Source organism: Mesitornis unicolor, unplaced genomic scaffold (assembly GCF_000695765.1).
Source record: "Mesitornis unicolor isolate BGI_N332 unplaced genomic scaffold, ASM69576v1 scaffold5664, whole genome shotgun sequence".
NCBI classification, from domain to species: domain Eukaryota; kingdom Metazoa; phylum Chordata; class Aves; order Mesitornithiformes; family Mesitornithidae; genus Mesitornis; species Mesitornis unicolor.
Window position 1 is genome coordinate 15109 of NW_010180675.1, and position 20076 is coordinate 35184.

General features: G+C 49.9%; 1 protein-coding gene across 1 annotated transcript in view; it reads right to left on the minus strand.

Annotated features, from left to right (window-relative positions):
* Nucleotides 1–20076, minus strand: part of HPSE2 (heparanase 2 (inactive)) — a gene marked incomplete at both ends in the record, with an annotated part of 36963 nt that overhangs the window by 14743 nt on the left and 2144 nt on the right. Inside the window, 2 exons of the mRNA XM_010183147.1 lie at nt 2192–2285; nt 11423–11470. Coding sequence (XP_010181449.1) covers nt 2192–2285; nt 11423–11470 — 142 coding nt within the window. The remainder of the gene's footprint in view (nt 1–2191; nt 2286–11422; nt 11471–20076) is intronic.

A 20076-nucleotide genomic window follows, 5' to 3' on the forward strand; every position in this document is an offset into this window, starting at 1 on the left:
CACCTCAGCAATCCACATCCCCATGTAAGTGGCTGCGAGTCACAGGGAACATCTGAGCCCCAGAGACTCCACAGCGTGGGAGCCCTGGGACATGTACTGGAGCCACATAGAGGGATGGTGAGCACCTGAGAAGAAAGCAGTGGATGGCCTGGGTGTGGGCAGAGCCAGCCTCATGGCTGAGCAGGGGCTGTTTCACCATCCGAGGGGTCCCTGGCACAGGCAGGTACAAGCCTGCTGGCCCACCCCTCACAAGGCTCCAGCTGGCAGCGCAGACACCCATGAGATGCCAGGTGGGACAGGAGGGCTCGGATGGCTGGAGCTGCCCTCTCCCAGCACAAGTAACCTACAGCACTGCGCAATGCCCCATCCTCTCTCCTGCAATTTGACTTCTCCAGTCTGGGTGCTGAGCTCCCATGACCAGATGTCTGCAAACCCAGCAGCTCGAGGAGTGCTCTGCACAGCCTGATGGATCCTGCCCCATTAGTGAGGAGCACTGGAATGTGCTGGATGGACTGGGATCCCTCAAAGATGTTAAATACGCCAGCTCTGGGCTGCCTCCCACTCACAGCCTGTGAGAGTCAACATCCCTGACTGAAGCCCCAGAGGTGTTGGCATCCTGCCTATAATTATCTAAGCCCGCCACCTTCCCCCGTCGAAGAGGAAGCAATAAAACAGGGAAGTGGACAAGCCCAGCTGCTCTAATCAGCCCCGGCAGGATGCACGGACTCAAATCCAAGCTGGAGGCTATTAGCACCCAGCACTGGGCTTTTGCTCAGCCACACTGGCATTCCCAGGAGAGTCCTTCCCTGGCCCCGTCCTGCGCAGACCAAATCCTGCCCCATGGGTGCAAGGGTTCTCCTAACCTGCACTGAGGGCAGCTCCTTGCTGCCACTGGTCAGGGAGTGGATGGGGTCCTGCTCTATTCCCAGAAGGTTCCAGACCTGGGACACATGCCACCACTTTTGGTGGGGTTGTGTTCCCCCAGTGGGAGTGGGGCCAAGGGCAGCTGATGCCTCTTTCCTGACCCTGGGCTGATCCCACTGGTCACCCTGCCATGCCTTCCTGCAGCAGGAGGCTCATCTGCATGCATAGACTGTTCCCAGTTTGCACCAGAGGACTCAGCAAGTGGCTCCTCTGCTCTGGTTTTGCTGCGACTGACCTCGCACCCCCTTTCCTGGGGCCTCTTTGAGTTGTTTACTCATCCTACGGTGTCTCTCTGCAGGAATTACAGTAAGACACTGTGGTGACTGGTATGGTATGAAAACCTAGACAAGACAGACAGACGGACATCTCCTGTAGTCCTTAAAGCCTTCTCCGCTTATGAGGTGTTCCTTAATTGTTGTCAGACTGAGCAGGCCGGTCACAGCCCTGGCCCCCAAATCAGCCGAGGTGGAGGGACCCTGCAAAGTCCCTGTCCCCTACTCAGTTGCTAAAGGTGCGAGCCCAGTCCCTCTGACCTGTGGGGAGAGGAGAGCTTGCTGCAGGCTGTGCTGGCCAGGTAGAGCCATGGGCTCTGACACAGCACAACAGTAGCAGCTGGGTTTTATAACACAGTCAAAATGTGTTCATCAGGGAAAATAAAAACAGTTGTTCATAATGATCATGATTCTGCACTAGTGAAAATGACCCTGGAAATGCAACTATCACAATGTTGCAAGCAACATTTTTGGGCACTGGCAGCGAATGGAACAGGATATTGCAGCAGGAGAGCCCTCCTCAGCAGGCATGACACCAGCCCTACTCTGGCTGGTTTGGTACCTCCTGGCTGCTCTCTCTTTCTCCTCATCCTCAGGAGCAAGTGTCAGGGAATACCCAGGTTATGCACTGCTGCCTTTGGGAACGGACAGATGGCAGCCTGGAGATTGCCGGCTGCTTTAGAAAGGCTTTGCACAGCAGTGCCTTCCCCTGCCCCATGCATCCATCCTGCGTCCTGGCACACCTGCACAGCCCATGCCACACTGCAGCCCCCAGCCTCTTCCCTCCCGCCCCACTACACGTGCCCCCCTGGGGCCAGGCACTATCCTGCCTGCTCTTTCTTCCCATCCCATGCATTTAGGCTGGGAGCACAGCCGCCCCCAGCATCTGCCCCCCATCCCTGCCCACGCCAGCTCCCCTAGGAGCCATGAGCTGTGCCAAGGCTGGGCAGCATGGGCTTGGTGCCCCCTCGCAGACCGTTTTTGCACTCACGCACTTTCTGGATTTTCCTGATCTGGTCTGAGAGTGTGTCTAACAGGCGCGTTTTCAAGAAGTCGGTCACTTTGGCCACTCGGCCATCAACGTAGTAACTGGAAGGAAAAGAAGATGACAAGGATCAGATAGATAGGAGTAGCTCTGTCCCAAACCATATCCTTCCATCCCACTGCTGCCCCACGCCAAGAAAACTCCTCTGCTCCAAGGGAGTCCCTGCTTGCACCTTGGCCTGGCCCTCTGGCCATGCCTGTGTCTGGCAGATGTTTTCAGTCTCCAAAATGGGGTGTGATGTGGATGCTCCCTGAATGCTGAGCATCCTGCACTGAAGAAACTGTGGGAAGTTTTGCACTTGCTTTACTATTGCTGGTGAAACACTGGGAGCAGAATGCAAAAGGCTGGGAGCAAAATGCCACCTGCAAAGGCTTTGCAGTGCCCTGTGTGCTGATCTCATGGAGACCCCATGGAAAGAGATGCTCTGACATGACCTTGTGATAGCAGCACCAGGACTCCACCACCATGGAGATCTTGGGAGATCTGCTCACCCAGCTTGTCCTGTCTGTACCCATCCCCTGTCTTAGGGACACCCTGTTTCCAAAAGGCAGAAAAGCCTGTCAGCATGGGCCCAGCATCACTGCTACCAGAAAAATTGCTTTTATGGGATGGCAAAATAGAAGATGCACATCTAATGGCTGAAATGAAGGACTCCTTAGCCACAGGAGGACTCCATGTAGGCACCAGGGAGGAGAAGGTTCCTGAGCAGCTAACACCCTCTGAGACACACTTGAAATTGCTGCAGTAAACCCCTGGGAGGGGACAAGGGAGTCTGCCTGTGCTCCCAGACATGGGAATAGCTGCATTGCTCTGCTCAGGTCACGGGACACTCTCCATTCAGTGCCTGGTCTGCAGGGAGGCCTGCAGACTGCTCCTGGATGTCCTTGCTGCAGTAACAACCCTCCTGGCGAAGCTCTGCCCACATTTCTGAGCAAGGATTCATGCCCTGCTCTTGGCACCCCTGAACACCTGCACCCTCCTTGCAAAGTCCACAGCTGAACCCCTCACTCATGAAACACCACTCTCATCACCTGCAGGGGATGTCCTGCTCTCACAGATATCCTGTCTGCCCTGGGAATGTCAGGGAGCATTTCCCATGCAGACAGCTGATTCCTGCTCTCCATGTGCTTACTTATATAAAACACAGCTATAGCCTTGCCAACCGTGATGTGAATCATCTGCTGCTAAGTGTGGGAGGAAGGCTTTGAAATGCCTCAATCCAGGACCTAAGGTGGTCTGTTCTCGAGTGCAAAAACCCTGTGGCTGCAGGTAATCCCAGCCAGCTCCTGTCTGGGGCTGGCACCTCTGCCCCCACAAAAGGAGTCCTTGCAATCTCCCAGGGGGTCCTCTCAGCCTTGCAGGGACACAAGGGACACCCCTTGCTGGGGTGACGGAGATGCACAGGAATTACAGCAGCTCTGGCTGGGGCTGGCAGGGCTCAGCCATTGCCTCCCATCCCTCACTGCAGTCATGTCCACTTGGAGCTCACCAGAGTTACACAGACCCTCCTCCCTCTCCACATACTTCAGTGCAGCCATGAGTGCTGGGGTGCATAATGGGCTGAAGACCTGTGGTGTGAAGAAAGATGGATTCACCTTTCCAGGGCTGATTTCTTCATAACATCCATCTTATCCTCACCAGCAAGCAGCCACAGCGGCCAGAGTGGCTGGGTCACCTTGGGGTTGGGTGCTGGAATACAGGAGCATCCCCAGAAGATGCTGTGGGCTAACTCAGCCTCAGCCAGAACACCCAGCACATGTGCAACACGCACAAATGCTCAGAGAGGATTTTTGCATCTCAACACTCCAAGTCACTCCCCAGGTAACAGGGTAAATGCACTTGGAGCTGCACAGAGCTGTGGTGAAAAGGAAGCAACGCCAGCACTAACTGTCCCAGAACAGGAATGTATTACAGGCTCAACTTGCAAATCCATTAAATGAGAAGAACCTACTCTGACAACCCTCCCCCAGGAGCATGGTCCCAGCTGTGTCCCCAGCAAAGCACGAGATCATGCCAGTCACACTCCAGCCTCACTCCATGTTGTAACCCAGGGATGGAGGAAAGAGGCATTTCAGTATGTCCATGTCAGCTGGAAGGTGCTAAGGGCAGAGATTATCTCCTTCAGGCACTTGGGAAGCATTCAGATTTGTTCCAGTCACTTAAACACTATCAAACCACTGACTGCTGGGAGGAGAGCAGATCTGTAAGCAGCAGGCAGTGGTGAGGTTTACAGAGACTACTTTTAAAGAAAAAAATACAAAGCAATGGACCCTGGGGATGGCAGATGTTTGGATTTTAGCACAGCACTTAAGAACTGAACAGAAACTTTTTTTCCCAGACTGCTGTGGACTAAAAACCCCATTATCTGGGCTGAAAACTGGCTGAAAGGCCATAAAGAGAAGGCTGCATTAACTGGGAAAAGATGGAGTTAGAGGGACCTCAGTCTGTGTGTAGCCCCTCCAACACAGCAGGATTTCTGCAGGGTTCAGCTTGTCTGTGCAAGCCAGATCTGGACATCCGCCTGGCAAGTTCTCAGACACCAACAGGTACTTTCTACCTCCCCATACTGGGAAAGGGGGAAAATGGCACCAGCTGCACGAGGCTTGTGAGGAAGAGAAAGGCTCTGGAGTCTGCGCTGCCTTGGTACCAGGCTACTTGGGAGCAAGTGAGCTGCTTCCAGCTGTAGGCTTCATCACTGAGATTCAGAGACTTACTTTTGAAAATGTCAACTGTTGGAAAAGGCAGTATAGAAATCTGCAAAACACAAACAACTGACAGAGCTTTAAGGCAGGAGAAGTGCTTGTTAGGCATGGATTATTCCCAGGAGCAAAGGCTGCAGCTTTGCTGATATTTACAATGACTCAGTGCACTTGACCCTCAAAAAAAACCCAAAACCCTGAACAGTCGCAACTCTCCAACCTCCGAAAAGGCCAGCAGCAGCTGCAGAGAGCTCCAGTGCTGACAAGTACCTCCCCAGGCAGCAGCACAGTGCACAGGCAGCCAGGTCAAGCCAGCCCTGGGGCCATGGTATCCACATCCTCCTCTCCCCATGCTGGTGAGGTCTGAGTGCCAAAGAAAAAGAATAGACAGACCGTCCCCAGAGCGGGCAGGGGTCTCTGGCAGCCACACTCTGCAGAGGCAGAGGACATGTAGCTCAGGGACAAGCTATTTGTCTCCAGCACAGGCTGCCAGATCTTCCAGTGGGCTCTGGATAGGATACAGCACTAAAGTTGGCCCCAAAGCCTAGGAGATATCAGCATGCCCACCTTGGGCACAGACCATGCCCTTTCTCATAACACAGGAGTGAACAGATATGGGCAATTACATGCAGAGTTGACTTCTTGTGTCCCCCAGTTTGATACCACTGTGTCTGCAGACAGACAATCTGCAGGAGCGTAAGAAGAGCCAGCCAAGGAAAAGAGGGATCTAGTAACTAAATCCTAGATGAGACACATGTATCAGAGGAAAGGCCATACACAGCCACTTTGGGTGCCCTATTATACTGCACAAAGCTGAGGCCACTTCTCCCCTTTCCGTTCACATTACCCCATTTCTAAAAGCCCCATTTGAATATGCCCTAGAAACCCGTGATGGGATCAGTGCACTTTGCAAGGGAGGTGTGACTCCATCACCTGGGATGTGGCCAAACCAGGACACAGCGCAGGGGAGGGGGACTCCCCTGTTGGGCAGGGATTTGTGCCAGTGTGAGGAAATGAACCCCAATTCCTGGCCTTCCTCCCTGGCTGGAACTGTTGCATGAGATTTGAGACACAAAGACAAGAGCTGGGAACAGTATGCCAAAAAACAAAGCTGCTGCCAAGGGGTCTGCTGAGGCTGGGTTGAGAAGAACTGCCAGTCAGAAATTACCTTGTCCTTGGGCAGGCTGCAAGACTTGGATGAACACAGGTACCCAGTACCCTTAGAGAAGGGCAGTGCCAGGCACATGGGCTCTTAGGCAACCCTGGGGCTGGCTGCACACCTCTATCCTGTCACCTCTGAGTCTTGTGCTGCCTTTAAAACGGTTTTCTGGAAAGATCCACAGTCTGCTGTGTGGGACCATGAGCATCATCCCATGCTTAATGAAGGCAGTGCACTGGCTTCTGAGCAGCTGGTTTCATTTACCTTTCCTTTCATTTTAAAGAGAAACCTTTGCCCCTATTATCTGACCTCTTCTTCTGCTACAGTTAATTACATTAAAGCCCACTTCCCAAAGCTCAGGAATTTCCGGATCTACTTTGTTGCCTGCTGCTACAGGGAGAGTCTGCTAGGAATTAGGGCACTCGCCTGCTGGGGACACCGAGTGGGGCAGGTCCCTGCCATCAGTGTGACACCCCGCTGCCACTGCAGCTGTGAAACCGGGACACCTTTGCTGACAGAGGCAGCTTCGATCCCTGAGCATCTTCTCAAGGAGAGGGCAGAGCCCCTGTATGCAACTCAGGACATGGGGCAGCCCCACTGCTCCCCCCAGAGAAGAGATGTGGGATGTGACCAATGGGCACAAAGGAGAGGCGCTACTCACATCCAGTCAACTAATAAATACACTTAAATAAATAAAATATACAAGATATGTAATAAATACACAAGGTGCCTCTGCCCCACTGCTGGGAGCCATCTCTAGCCCATGCCATCTCCCCAGCCATGCCCTGGCATTGCCTGGGACCATGCTGGTGGCCAGGGCCGTGATGCTGCCAAGGACCATGCCCTCCATCAGACAGTGCAGAGGATGGCAAGCCAGTGGGCAAAACCGTGCCCTGGCCAGGTTTATTTACAGGTGGAGGTGGGCCAGTGATTCCTTCATGCAACTCTTTCCTCCAGGCACAGCCTCCAAAGACACTGCACTCTAAGCACTCGCAGCAGGCTCATACAAGCCCAAATATATACCCTTTGTATATACATCTGTGTGTATGCACACTGGGCAACTTTCGCCTGGCACCTTTGGGAAATCTACCCACTGCTATTGCCTCATGAGCATCTCCACCTGCACAGTCAGTCAGAAGAGATGTCCCCCAAACCAAGCCCAGCAAAAGGTTTTTAAGTAGCATCTCACATGTGCCCATGTGCCTGGCATATCTGATTTGTTATACAGGGCAAATGACTTTCCATCTCGGAAGATAATTTGGCATTCTCCAAGGAGCCATAGGGACAGATGTCCACTAGCTTTGAAGATGCAAACATTTACTTCCCCCGTAAGTAATAAGAATTTGTGCTTCAGAAGCAGTATTGCATAAGGATTTGCCCATTTGTATTGGGTTTTCTGTGAGGGGTTTTTGGTTGTGTCTTTGGTAATGGGGAAAGGGCTATGGAGATGGCCCTTTAAGAAGCTACCTGAAAAGCTCCCCCTTTTCCTTTGTCAGACCCACCTCTGACCAGGGCCAAGCCAATCAGTGCCCCTGTGAATTCATGTATTTAAGGGGGGTGCAGGGCGTGCCTCACTCTCTCTCTGGCACCGGTCCTGACCAGTGCGGCCCCAGGTGCAAGTGGTGCAGTCCCGGCCTTGCCCGGCTGGGCTTGGCTGGCCCCGACCACAACTTAAGCTTAAGCCTTGCTGCAGCTTCATCCTGAAAAAAAGAGCGAGAGATGGGATCTCCAGAACCATCAGAAGAGACCTGCAGCGGAGAAAGGAGTGGGGCCCAAGAAGAACAACTGTGAAGAACATCAAGGTCAGTTTTGAAGGAAAGAAAGGAGAGGGAGGAGGAGGAGGACGCAGAACCCAGGTTTCCCCTTTGCAACCCATGGTGAGAGCTGGGTTGACTGGCCTGCAGCCTGTAGAGCTCAGCGGTGGGGCAGGGCCTGTCCCTGAAGAAGCCATGACTCCGGGCAGTATGTGCTGGAGCAGTTTGTGTGTGAGGAAACTGTGACAATGGGCAGACCCAGATTGGAGTTTTGTGGACTTGGGCTGAAGCAGTTTTGTGGGGGGGGGAAACTGCAGCTGTGGGGATGCCCATATTGGACTTATGAGGACTTTTTCTCCTGTGTGAAGGGGGCCATGTGGAAGCAGAGAGAGAGACACTGGGTTGAGTTTTTTCCTACTCCTGAGAAGCACATGCTGTGAAAACCGACTGCAAACTCCCACTCCCATCCCCCTGCGCCTCAAGGCAAAGGGGGAGGGGGAAGGTGAAGAAACCGGGAACAAAGCTGAGCCCAGGAAGAAGGGAGGGGTGGGGGGAAGGTGTTTTGATTTTAAGATCTGGTTGTATCTCCCATTGTTCTACTCTGATGTTGGTAACAAATTAAAATTGTTTTGTTTTTTATTCCTTATGATGAGTCTGTCTTTTGCCTGTGACCTGTTTAAGTGGTAAGAAGTACTTATTTTGACTAGCCCTTTTTTGGGGCATCGTGGTGCTCAGTTATGCACTGGGCCTAAACCACGACACCATTAAATATGCCAAACTTGGAGTTGTGCACAAAACTTTGTATGGAAAACGAGCCATACAGACCGAGAGAGCACACCCAGGAACAGAACTGGGCATGACTGCAGGTTTAAGTGGGCAATGAATCTTCACCATGAGCAAAGATGCCAGCACCAAGCAAGGAGATGGCTGCAGGGAGGCTTCCAAGCAGTGGAAACCTGCATCCAAAGGCTGAGGGGGTCCGCAATAAACAGAGCATTTACTCCTAACCAAACATAACAAACAAACTAAATAATCAGGGCAACGCCAAAACTCTGGGAGCCACTGTCAGTCTCACCTGCCACACCCTCCTTTAGTGGAAATTCCCTGAGCGTTTTGAAGCCATTCACACATGCCTCTCCAGCAACACATTACTTCTGAAAAGGGAGGCACACATGCTGAGTTACATATGTAAGTGGAACCATACTCCGAAAGGCTGGCGAGGTTGCTTATTTCCACCCAGTGTCATTTTTCTGTCAGATACATTTGAGATATAGTCTGTTTTCACACAGAGAATAGGGATGCCTGCAATGTATTCCCTTCTTAATTCCCTTTCTGGATCAAGAGTAGCGTTTTCAAAGGAATAACAGATTTGACAAATTTATAAGAGATATCCCAGGAGAACATTAGGGTTTGGAACAGAAATGTTCATACTTGAAATTAGACAGCAGTTTAGTTTCCTGCTAATAATTTTCTTCTTGGATACAAAGGAACTTGTTTTGTTTTGTTTTGCTGTTTGGAGCACAGGGATGAGACACTGTTTTGACATTTATTCATAAACAGTACAGAAGCCCAGCTCAGAGCTGTGGCCATTGCCAGTCCTTGCAAACACATACGAGTGCAATTTCCAGAGCTTCAAACCAGGGCTGGGGAAGTAGCAGCTCTTATGCTGCTTCTGCGGTGGAAAGGGTAAGCAGTGTCTCAGCCCTGCTCACCCTTGCGGGGAGCAGCATCAGGCCTCTCACTTGCAGGGTGCTGCTCAGCTGCGCTGAGCATCAGAGCGCATCAGTGTGGCATCAGAGGCGCCGAGCACTTTGCCCTCATCCTATAAGAAAACGTTTCAAAGTGCGCAGATTCCCTGTGCACCAGGATGAAACTCCACGTGTGAAGTCAGCAAGTTTGTTCCTTCAGCTCCTCCAAGGCTTGGAGGGATCCAGGGATCAAGCCCTGTTGCAGAAAGCAAATTCCTGGACTAAGTAAATGTGAGCAGCGCATCGTGTAATCATGCAAAGCAAACTCCCAGCTGAGGCATAGATCATAATTTCACAGCATGAGCCTGTAAGTAACACAAATCCCACTCTAAATGCTCTGCTACCCCTCTGCCCCCATTGCACCCAGCTGCTGCTGCCTAGCACGGAAGTCCTAGGAGCTGAACACCTGGGCAAGAAATGCTGTCCCCGAGGAACAGGATTTGATGGATGCTGGTGCTATAAACCACTCTGAGATGCCAGGTTAACACACCAATACAGAGACCCTGGGCATACTTGCAAGACAACCTCATGTCTTAAAATCCACCAAGCTCTTTTTAAGAGCAAGTTTCCAGGTGGGCTTTACTAACCATGCTGCTACAGCTCAGCAAAGCAACGTGAGCACCCATGAAGGTCCCCAGCTTGGGGAACAAGCCCTGTGGCCAGCATACACAAGCCCACCTTGGGCCTGAGACCCCGGGTCCTGTGCTCAAGGCAAGCACACCACTTGGGAAGTTTAACTCAGTGTCAGAGCAAATACACTTTTTCTGGAAACAAGGGTGTCTCACCATGGTTTTTGCTTCAGTGAATGCCCGTCTCTGAAATGTGTCCTTTCTGTGGCAGGAGAGAGCCCTGCCTGCCTCACAAACCCTTTTTTCCTATTAATTCTGGTGGTCGCTGCTGGGCTTGCACCCTGCCTCACCTCTGCACTGGTATTTGCACTCCCACTGCAGAGGGTCACAGCCTACAAGGGGGCCCATCTCTGGCCGTGGCATGCAAACTGGGGCAGTTAGAAATAAGAGGAGAAAAAAGATATCTGTGGATTTTCCCCCAAATAAGAAATCCTTTCCCTCCACTAGGTGCTTGTCACACTCAGCGCCACAGCCCAGTTTGCTTCACCTCTGCTGAACTGCAGCATGTGTAGGAACCAAGAGCAATCAGGTATCGGCATCTCCCTGGCTGCCCCAGCTGGGCCCGAATCTTGGATGTTCAACCTCTTTCGGTGGACTTCTGCTCCTGGGCCCATCTGCAGCACAGCACAGCGACATGCCCTCAAATGCCCAGGACACTTACAAAAAAAGAGCGGGGACTGGGGCATTATGCATTTATCACTGAACTAAGTTGCCTCTTCCTCCTCTGGGCCAAACTAGGTTAGCTTCAGGCCAGCGGTCACAGGAAGACAGTGATTAGGGTGAAAGGAAAAGGGCTTTTAGATAGTCCCATACATCTGTCACACTGCTTTTGCTCCCCTGTTGTCCCCATCCCAGCCACCACTGAAGCTCCCTGTCCTCAAGACTGCCTCTGGGAACGCAGTGGCCCAGTGAAGGGCTCTGTTTCCAGCTGTGATGCAGGCCAGGCATGCAAGCAGGGGTATTTTTTAGCCTCTGTCTCAGCTGCAATGGTAAAGGTTAATACATCCCCTCCTGTATTTGTTCAAGAGGCTCCAGAGGGAGGAACAAAGCCTCTTTTGCCTATTTAAATGCAGCAGGAGGAGAGGGGAGGTGGCTATCACACATCACATCCAGACAGCACGTCAGCTCTGCTCCCAGTGTGTCTGATAACTACAATTACTGTTGGAAAGTAGAAGGAATGGTGAATACCTACTGTTGCCAGGTAACAGCATCCACCGTGCTGCCAGCCACTTTCATGAACCTATAGGAAACAGAGGAAGAAACCATATAAGCCTAGTGTTGTCACAGGGGAAGTCCTAAAACAACTGATACCCATCCTGCATCACAGGATACCAAAGGCAGTCACCACTCTCACAGACCCTTTCTAATGAAGCCTTTGTATCCTTACATGGAATGAATAAATTATACTTAATACAAATGCTTGTGGCCATCATAGTTGAGAATAACGAAACGAAGCCCAACTCACAGCAGAGGCTCTGAGCATCATTTTGGAGCAGCTAGGGAGAGCTCTCCAAGCACAACAGCATTTCAGGAACACGATTTTGGGGTGTGTACTTAGTTCTATGACTGCAACAACCCTCAGCAGCAATTAAAGTTTTAAATACACATCTTAATAGGAGGCGCTTATTCACCCAACATGTATTTAAGCCAAGGAACTCCTTCCCTGGACTCGAGCAAGGACTAGCAGAATAGAAGAAAATGGAAGAAAAACTCAGTAAAGCTATTAGATGCAAAGATGCCATCTCAGGAAGCCCCTGAGCATTGGAGAATGGGAGGAAAGGCTGGACAAATACTTCTACATGCTTCCCCTTTTTTGATGCTCTTTCTTTGGCATTGGCTGTTAGCAAACTGATGGGATTCTGACCTGGGTGCACTTGTGGTCTGTCCTGCTCCTATACCTAACCACAGCACTTCCACGTATAAAGTTACAGTGAATTAAGTGTATATATTAGTCTCCTGATGGCCTGTGACCCAACTATCCTAAAGAAAATACATGTCCTCCAGCCAGCTTCTATTTGAGTCAGGCTCCAGGCTACACAGATGTCTCTGCTTACACCGCCAAAACCAAACCAATTTCTAATTCTGGGGACCGTATGCAACCACTGCAGCAGCAGCCTCTAGCATGGGCTTGCTGCCACCCAAGACAGTCCCTTCCTGGCTCCCTGGCCCAGCAATCCAAACCGCACCCTGGAAAACTGCAGCTCCCACAAGGAAGACCAAGCCATCACTATATTTTTATGCTTAGGAGCACAGATATGAAAATGCATAAAAGCACACACCAACCAGACAGGCGTGCTTTTCTGTTCAGTAGTGTAACGTGTGCTGAGTAGCTGATGCATTTTGGAAGTGATGTGTGCACATGAAGGCAGACATTGGCTTGAGCAAGTGAACGTGATGAGAAAGAAACCAATGCTCTGTTATCTTGAGTTGCTTTTTGATGCACGGGGATTCAAGGAGCACAAGAAGAATCATGCAGCTGTCTGGACTGCACTGGGACATGAGGATGAGTGTGTCCTGCAATCGCAAATGCCCCAGGACAGTTCCTGACTGGGGGTGGGGAAGGAAAAGGAAGGTTTGTGAGGACAGATGAGGCCTTCTGTCAGCTGTCATGGCAGGCAAGAACAGCAAGCTTTCCAGCACACGAGCCTCTAATCAGGTCTGAAACAAGAGCAGCAAACTTCAGGCTAAATATAGCTCGGAAACAATAATTCTGACTTTAAATTAATGATGATGGTCAATTATAGACCAGGACAAAAGGGCAGCTGGACCCTGTGAAGCATAAGAGGACACTGCAAAGGCAGCGGTAATAAATCCCTGCAGACAGAGAGGAAAGAGATGCAATTAGAAATGGAAAAACAATAAAATGCTGTAAAACCCCATAGCACTGATGCATCCCTGATTCTGCTGCCTAGCAGTGCTGTGAACTTCAGTTCCCAGGCTTGCCTTTTAGAAATGCTTTTACAACTCTCCTGAGGGTCAGGCCAGCGCCGGGGTGGTGTTTTGGGAGCCCAACTGCAGCCAGAGGGAGAGGTGCAAGCTCCCCGCAACTCATACAGGTCATCTAGGGGAAAAGGGATTTTGCAGATATTGCTGTGAAGAGGCTGCTCTTCTACAAATCTAAGTATGCAGAAATATGCCAAAGGGATCAAAAAACCCAACTCCCAGGCTTTAAATGCTCAGTACAGGAACTGTTGTCTAAAGTGTAAAGCATGAAGTGTACAAGAATGAACTAATGAACTCTAAATTGAAATTATGAACACAATCTATATTGGGTTTGAAGACTGATATATTACAATTTGGTTTGAAGATTAGCCCAGCTTGTTTTCAATGCTTCCTGTTTGGGCTGCAAAATGAACCATCCTGGACTTTAGTAAACCACCTCTGCAGCCTCAGCTTGGCACTCTCCACTCACAACCCAAAACTATGAGCAGATCAAGTTCAGAGGAAGAAGTTCTCTGGTTTTCCTTGCCACTTCCACAGTTGCATGAGCAAGAGAGGAAAGCCCAGGGCAGGTGGAGATGCAGTGATCCACAGGTATCCCAATATCCTCAGTTTAGGAATACAGATGTTACTGATCCTTTTATTCCTGCAGCACCTGTGCTGCTCAAACCACAGATTTTGAGGCCAGTGAAGATCCATACGATCCAAAAGATCAGTGCTGGCATGTTTTTATCAGGGATTTCCTGGACTGCACGATGTCCATGTGTGCAGTGTGGCGCAGTGAGAGCAAACCAGATGCATCCAGGAGGGCTCAGATCCCTGCACATGTGCTGCACAGATGGGCTGTGCTGGTGCAGTAAATCTGCCATTTTCCTACACATTGGGCTTTCTCTGTGAGCATCAATTGACCACGCAGTGCAGTGCAGTGAATTCCCCCCCCCAAGAGCAGTGGGACAAGCTCAGTCCACACTGATCAGGAAATATGGGCAACTACTGTAGCAATGCCCCATAATTTAGGCAGGTGGCAGCCGCAGGGCATGCCCATATGGTATCCCTGCCTGGTTTTCCACATATCAGAAACCTGAGCAAATGTAAAAGTCCTCAAAATCTGCTGTGTCAGCATCTCTAGGTGGGAAAGCAGAACATGACAGAGATGGGTTTGTGATACTGAGGATGAGACAAAGCCACTGAGCTTGGATACATCCATCTCCTTACACTTGCATCTGCCCATTTCACACCAGCATTACTGCTTGCGGAGCCCTGTGTTGAGCTAGAACTGAGGTTCAAGCTTGTTTTTAAGTAAGCACCAAGAAAAATCTAATTTAATATTTCTCAGTCACCCAAACAGTTCACAGCTCTGTCCCAGAAATGGTAATACTGGCACAAGCTGGGACAGCACTTCACAAGTCAGGAATCAGCTGTAGGAGAGTGGGACAAGAGGGCTGCAACTACGAGATGGTACAGACACCAAAACTCCATACTGTGAAAACATGGCTGAAATTTGACCTCTCCCAGAGCATCTCCCAGAGCCACAACTCCCAGGACCACAGATTGAATGTGGTCACGTCTCTGAAATAGATCTCCTGTCCTGATTCAATACTTGCCAGTCTCGGAGCACCTACTGCAACCTTAAGCAAATTGCTCCCATGGTTAATTAGCCTCCAAGAATGTTATTTCTAATCTGAATGTGTTTGGCTTCAGCTTCCAGCCGCTGGAACACTCTAGGCTTATTCCTGATACATTAAAGAGCCATCTGCATTTGGAAATGTCTTTCCCATGCAGGTAATTGCAGACTGTCATCCTTTAAATAATAAAAAATTGATCCTGTAACAAAGAATGTGGCTGCACAAGAATACAAGTTACCGTCACACAGGCTCCCAGATGCGTTAGCACTGTGTGACTCCTAGGTGCTGGACTTCACAAACACAGGTTATTTCATTTGCTACTCCCTGGAGTAAAGCAAGCTGACACACACACACCCCAAAAACCCTAAATGTAGGAGCAACATTGACCTGTCTGTGGTGGATCCCTAGAGCCGAGTGGCAGATCTCTGCCCTTTGAGCTGACAGTGATGGGTAGAAATAGCTTTATCTTGTGTCTGAATTGGTTGGTGAGGGGGACTAAGGCACAGCCTTCACTCAATAACTTCTTCAGGATCCACTGGCACAAACACCTGCAGCAGCAGAGACAGGTGACCATGACCCAACTCATGCCACCTGCTGCAAAGACTTCGGCCTGCAGTGCCAGATTTCAGGCAGAGATTTCACTCTGAGGACTACATACAGATCTGCTGCTGTATTGTATTCTCTCTCTGCTCAGCATTATCTTTCTTCAACCAACCTGACCTATAGTAGGGCTGCACAAGCCTTCTAGCAAAAAGATCTTTATGTCCTAGATGGTCCCACTCAGCCTTGGTAGTCTGCACTCCAGGGACTCTGGAGGTTGTATTTGGACCACGATGTTGCATTACCACTGACACTTCTTCCCATCATTGATTTGATTTTCTGAACACACACCTCTGGCCTCCACAATACTCTGTGACAATGACTTCTACAATACCATTGCATACCATGTGAAAAACCTTCCTCCTTCTTTCCAAAGCTTCCTTCCAAACTACTTTCTGCACTGTAGAAAAAACACCCAATTCGCAGGCTCATGGGCTTCGATAACACTCCCTCTGAGCTGTCTTCTGAGCTGCAGAGGCACAGCTTATTTAATCTCTTCTCATGTGAAGACATCACATAGCTCTTCACATCCCTGGGTCCTCTCCCTGTAACCCTCTTGGTTCTATTACAGCTTTTCTGAGATGAAATGACTGAGATTGTAGATAGCAATCAGGATGAAGGTACACTGTGTACTTACACAGTGGCATAATCTCATCTATGTCTTTCCTTACCCATTTTTTATTTCTATACAGGTGACTGTGATTTTGACATCCTAGCCATCCAGATCAGATTTCAGCAACAACTATCTTAACCCTTTCCTCTTGAGAGAGCAACAGCTAAATCCTTTGCTTATATCTCAGATCCTCGACTCTGCTATGTAACCAACAGCAAAATGTCTCATCACATCCTTCACACCTCATTTCAATGTATTTATGAATGGATTCACTCTTAAGTTCAGTAATACCAGAGCTTGAGTTCATGCTGCAGTGACCTCCTCCTCCCTTTGTATCAACAGTTTAATGTTGCTTGTCTTGTGGCTTCATTTTTTGCACAAAATTCTTGCTCTGGACCTATTCAGTGTCCCGGTACAGCCTTTGCCACCACATTTGTGGTAGCTTGCATAATGGTGAAGCTTCTGGCTCTGCTGACTGAGACACACTTTCCTCTGTGAATCTTACATTAAGGATGCGCTTTTTTAAAAAAGAGCTTCTAAAAGGTGCAGTGCTTACAAGTCCCCTGCATTGAACAGAGCAGAAGTCCTTGTCAGCAAGAACACAAGACAAATACCTACATTTCTTCCTGAAACCCACCCAGAGTCCTTCCCTCTGCCAGATATCGCCTACCAGGCTCTCCGTGTTCCTCTTCCCTACTTGAATTTAAACAAACAAGCTCTGTCCATGCACTGTCTTTGACTGCTACTACAGAACAAGTTGTGGGTAAAAAGCAATGTCTGGACTGACTGATGTGTGCTGACCTGCTCAGACTGCCACAGCCCTCTTTGTCCTCATGATGGCACGGACAGAAGGCATGGGCAGTCATAATAAAAATGCTACTAAAGTCTCTCCCATTTTTAGCACCTTGATTTTGCTTTGGTCTCTGGTTCTGATGGACTCAAAGTGTACAGCCTGTTTCATTTCATGTGGTATATGCTAACACCTCTCTCTACCACATAAGTATCAACACAGAAACCTGGGCCTGGGAGGTTAATTTGTGGATTCAGGGAACAGGGCTGAGAACTGCAACAGGTTTTAACCACCTGTAGGGTTGTCTACAGATAACCAAGACATCAACTCCACACCCCCTCCTGACCCTGCCATGTCCACAGCTGGTAAGGAGGAACTCTTCATCACTGCTGACAAACGTGCTTCTTCACCTTTATGGGCTCCTTTCACAGCACCGTGGAATGACATTATCACCAAAAGGAGCCAAAGGAACCCAGATGAGTGGTTAAGTCTCCACAGGTACCAGGAGCAGAAGGCAGTAAAATCATGAAGCATGAAAAGCTCTTGTGCCTTCTGAGGTGAGGGCTGACATGTGAGAGCTTCCTCATCTGCGGCTGCCACCTGGCCAGAGCTGCTGCGGCTCTGTGAACAGAGGGTGGACATGCAATCGTGACAACAGCAGCCAGAAGGGACCAAGGAGGCTGGAAAGAGGGCAGAAATAGAAAACCAAGGAGGCAGCAGGTCTGGGGGCTCTAAGAGGTGGGGGATGAGGATATGGGGAAAGGCTGTATTTTCAGGCAAGAAAGATTTTCACTTCTCTGGTGACTTCAGCAGGCTCAGGACCCAAACTGGTCAAAGAACATCAACAACAGCCAGCGTAGCATGGACCCAAGTGCCTACGAGCCCATTTGCTTCTGTCACTGCAGCTCCTGCCATGGTGGAGGTAACACCTCAATGTTTATGTGTGTCCAGTGGCAAAAAGTAGGCTACACCAGCTGAGGAACAACAGGTCATGAGAGCCCCTGGCCAAATCTGCCCAGACGTGTCAGCCTAAGTTTTGTACCAAATGTTCTGAGCTTTAACATGTGTTAGCATCTCTTCTTCCTAATAGCTTTCCCTTGTGTTTCTTCTCTTCCAGCACCGTATGTATGACTCAGTCATGCATTAACCTTTGTGTCTGATTCCTGATCTGCTGTTAAAATCCATGTTAATTCCTTAGAATCCCACAATTTTTTCCCCAAGCAAATTCTGAGCAGTTCTGGGATTCCTGTACCCACAGACGCAGTAGGTAGCTAATGTGGTCTGCTCTCCAACAGCTCAGGCTGCGTGAATGGTCTAATTAACACCTCATCAAACTCAACTGTTGGTTGTGTCTGGAGAAATTCCCCCTTGCACCTGTGCATTCACAAGACACCATTTCTAGCCTCCAACACAGCAGGCCACGGCCATCAGAGCAATGCTCCATCACTGCAGAGCCTGTCCTTGCATCAGCAGTATCGGTCCTGGTCCAGTCTCCAGGACCTGCCAGCCTGTAGTGACACTGATATGCTCTGGAGGTGCTCTGAGCCACGGCACCATGCAGGGTCGTGCAAGAGCTTGGAAGCAATAACTCAGCAGTGAAGTCTGTGCAAAGCCTGTACTGATACATTTCAGACAGGGGTCTCCTCCCCTCACCATCAGAAAGTGCATAACTTTCATCCAGCACAGCTCAGTGTCACCTGCCTAAGGACAGCCTTTGCAGTGGGACAGCGTGCACGCACCCTTATATGCTGCAAACCTTCAAGTGTCTGGTCTGCACTCATCATCTAGCATGTCTAGCAGACCCCATGAGGAGTTCAGTCCCATTCTGTCCTGGAGGACAGACCCTAGGATTGGGTCAGAACAGCCCTGGAAGTGCTCCCACCACTGAGACAGACAGAGCCCGGTGCATAGCAGAAAGCAACACAAAATTCATGTTGACACTACCATTATTGCAGGACAAGGTTTAAACATAAAGAATAAGTTTAGCCTGATTGCTTGAGATACTGGTTAAACAATGGACTACAGTGTTTGGAACACAGAGCATGCAACAAGAAAATGTAATTTTAGGTAGTACTTCACAATGAGACTTTTCTCTGAGCGTTACAGCACCTCAGGTAACTCTAGATGCTTTTCCTGGAGAGCATCTAACACCAGCTTCTACTGTCAGAGAGCACTCCCTGGACTTCTCTGAGCTCTCCTTTCCCACTTCAGCTCATTTCCATTATTTCTCTTATCAAACAGGGCACTGCTTGCCTGGCAGACCAATCCACCCATTCTGTCTTTTATACTTCATCTCTCACCTCCAGTCCTACGTAACACTTCAGTTGTAAACTTCTACTTGCCATATCTCTTCCTACCTAGTTGACTTCTGCAGTTCATCATGTTTTTTAAAATAAGATTTGCAGATTTTGCATTATCAGGACTACTAACTGCACACACTTTATTTGCTCTGGAGCCTTCATCCTACTATGAGTGCTACAAGGACCACTCACGGTGGTCTAGCAAGGCAGACAGCAGGCTTGCCATTGAGAGCACCTTCCTAAATTCCTCCTCCTCCCTCCTGCTTGCTGACTGTGTGGGGCTCATTCAGGATCCCCAGAGGCACGTGCTGGCTGTGACAGCCCCAGGCACACGCTGAGCTGCATCTCATTGACCAGTCCTGCGATGCTCCTGCAGAAGGCAGAGCTCTCAGTAGCAGTAACTGAGAGCACTGAAGAGACCTCAGGGAGCTGCTGGGAATAAAGCTCATGCTGTCAAGCAGCTCAGGCACTGGGGTTTATTTGCTTGTCCTTTTGCAACTCCATTTCCAAATGCTGCAAATGAGCGTTCAGCCCTTTGTCTTTATGTAATCAGACTTGTTCCTCCTCTTTACACCCTGACTGCTAATAATGAGGTCTTTATGTGGAAAGACAAGCAGCTCTTGTCTCACAGGACCACATGGGCTGTAAGGCCGTGCAGGCACGTGCCGCTCGCCATGAGCTGCAGACACCAGGGTTTGGAGTGCAGGGATGGCAGCAGAGAAACAGTGTGTAGCTTGGAGAGCAGGAATAAAAAGCTCTTTCAGACCAGTGTGTGGATCAGGAGAAGCCCCACCATCCCATCACCAGGGCTGTGCATACCCCAGTTCTTCACTAACTTCCATTTCACTCCGGATGGTGTTTCTGCCATCCTCACTGTGAGACTGTACACTACACACTCACTCCCAGGGTTGCCATCAGTCAAAGTGTAGCTCCAGTGACACAGAGCCGCCAGACCACCCTGAACGTACAACTCAGCTC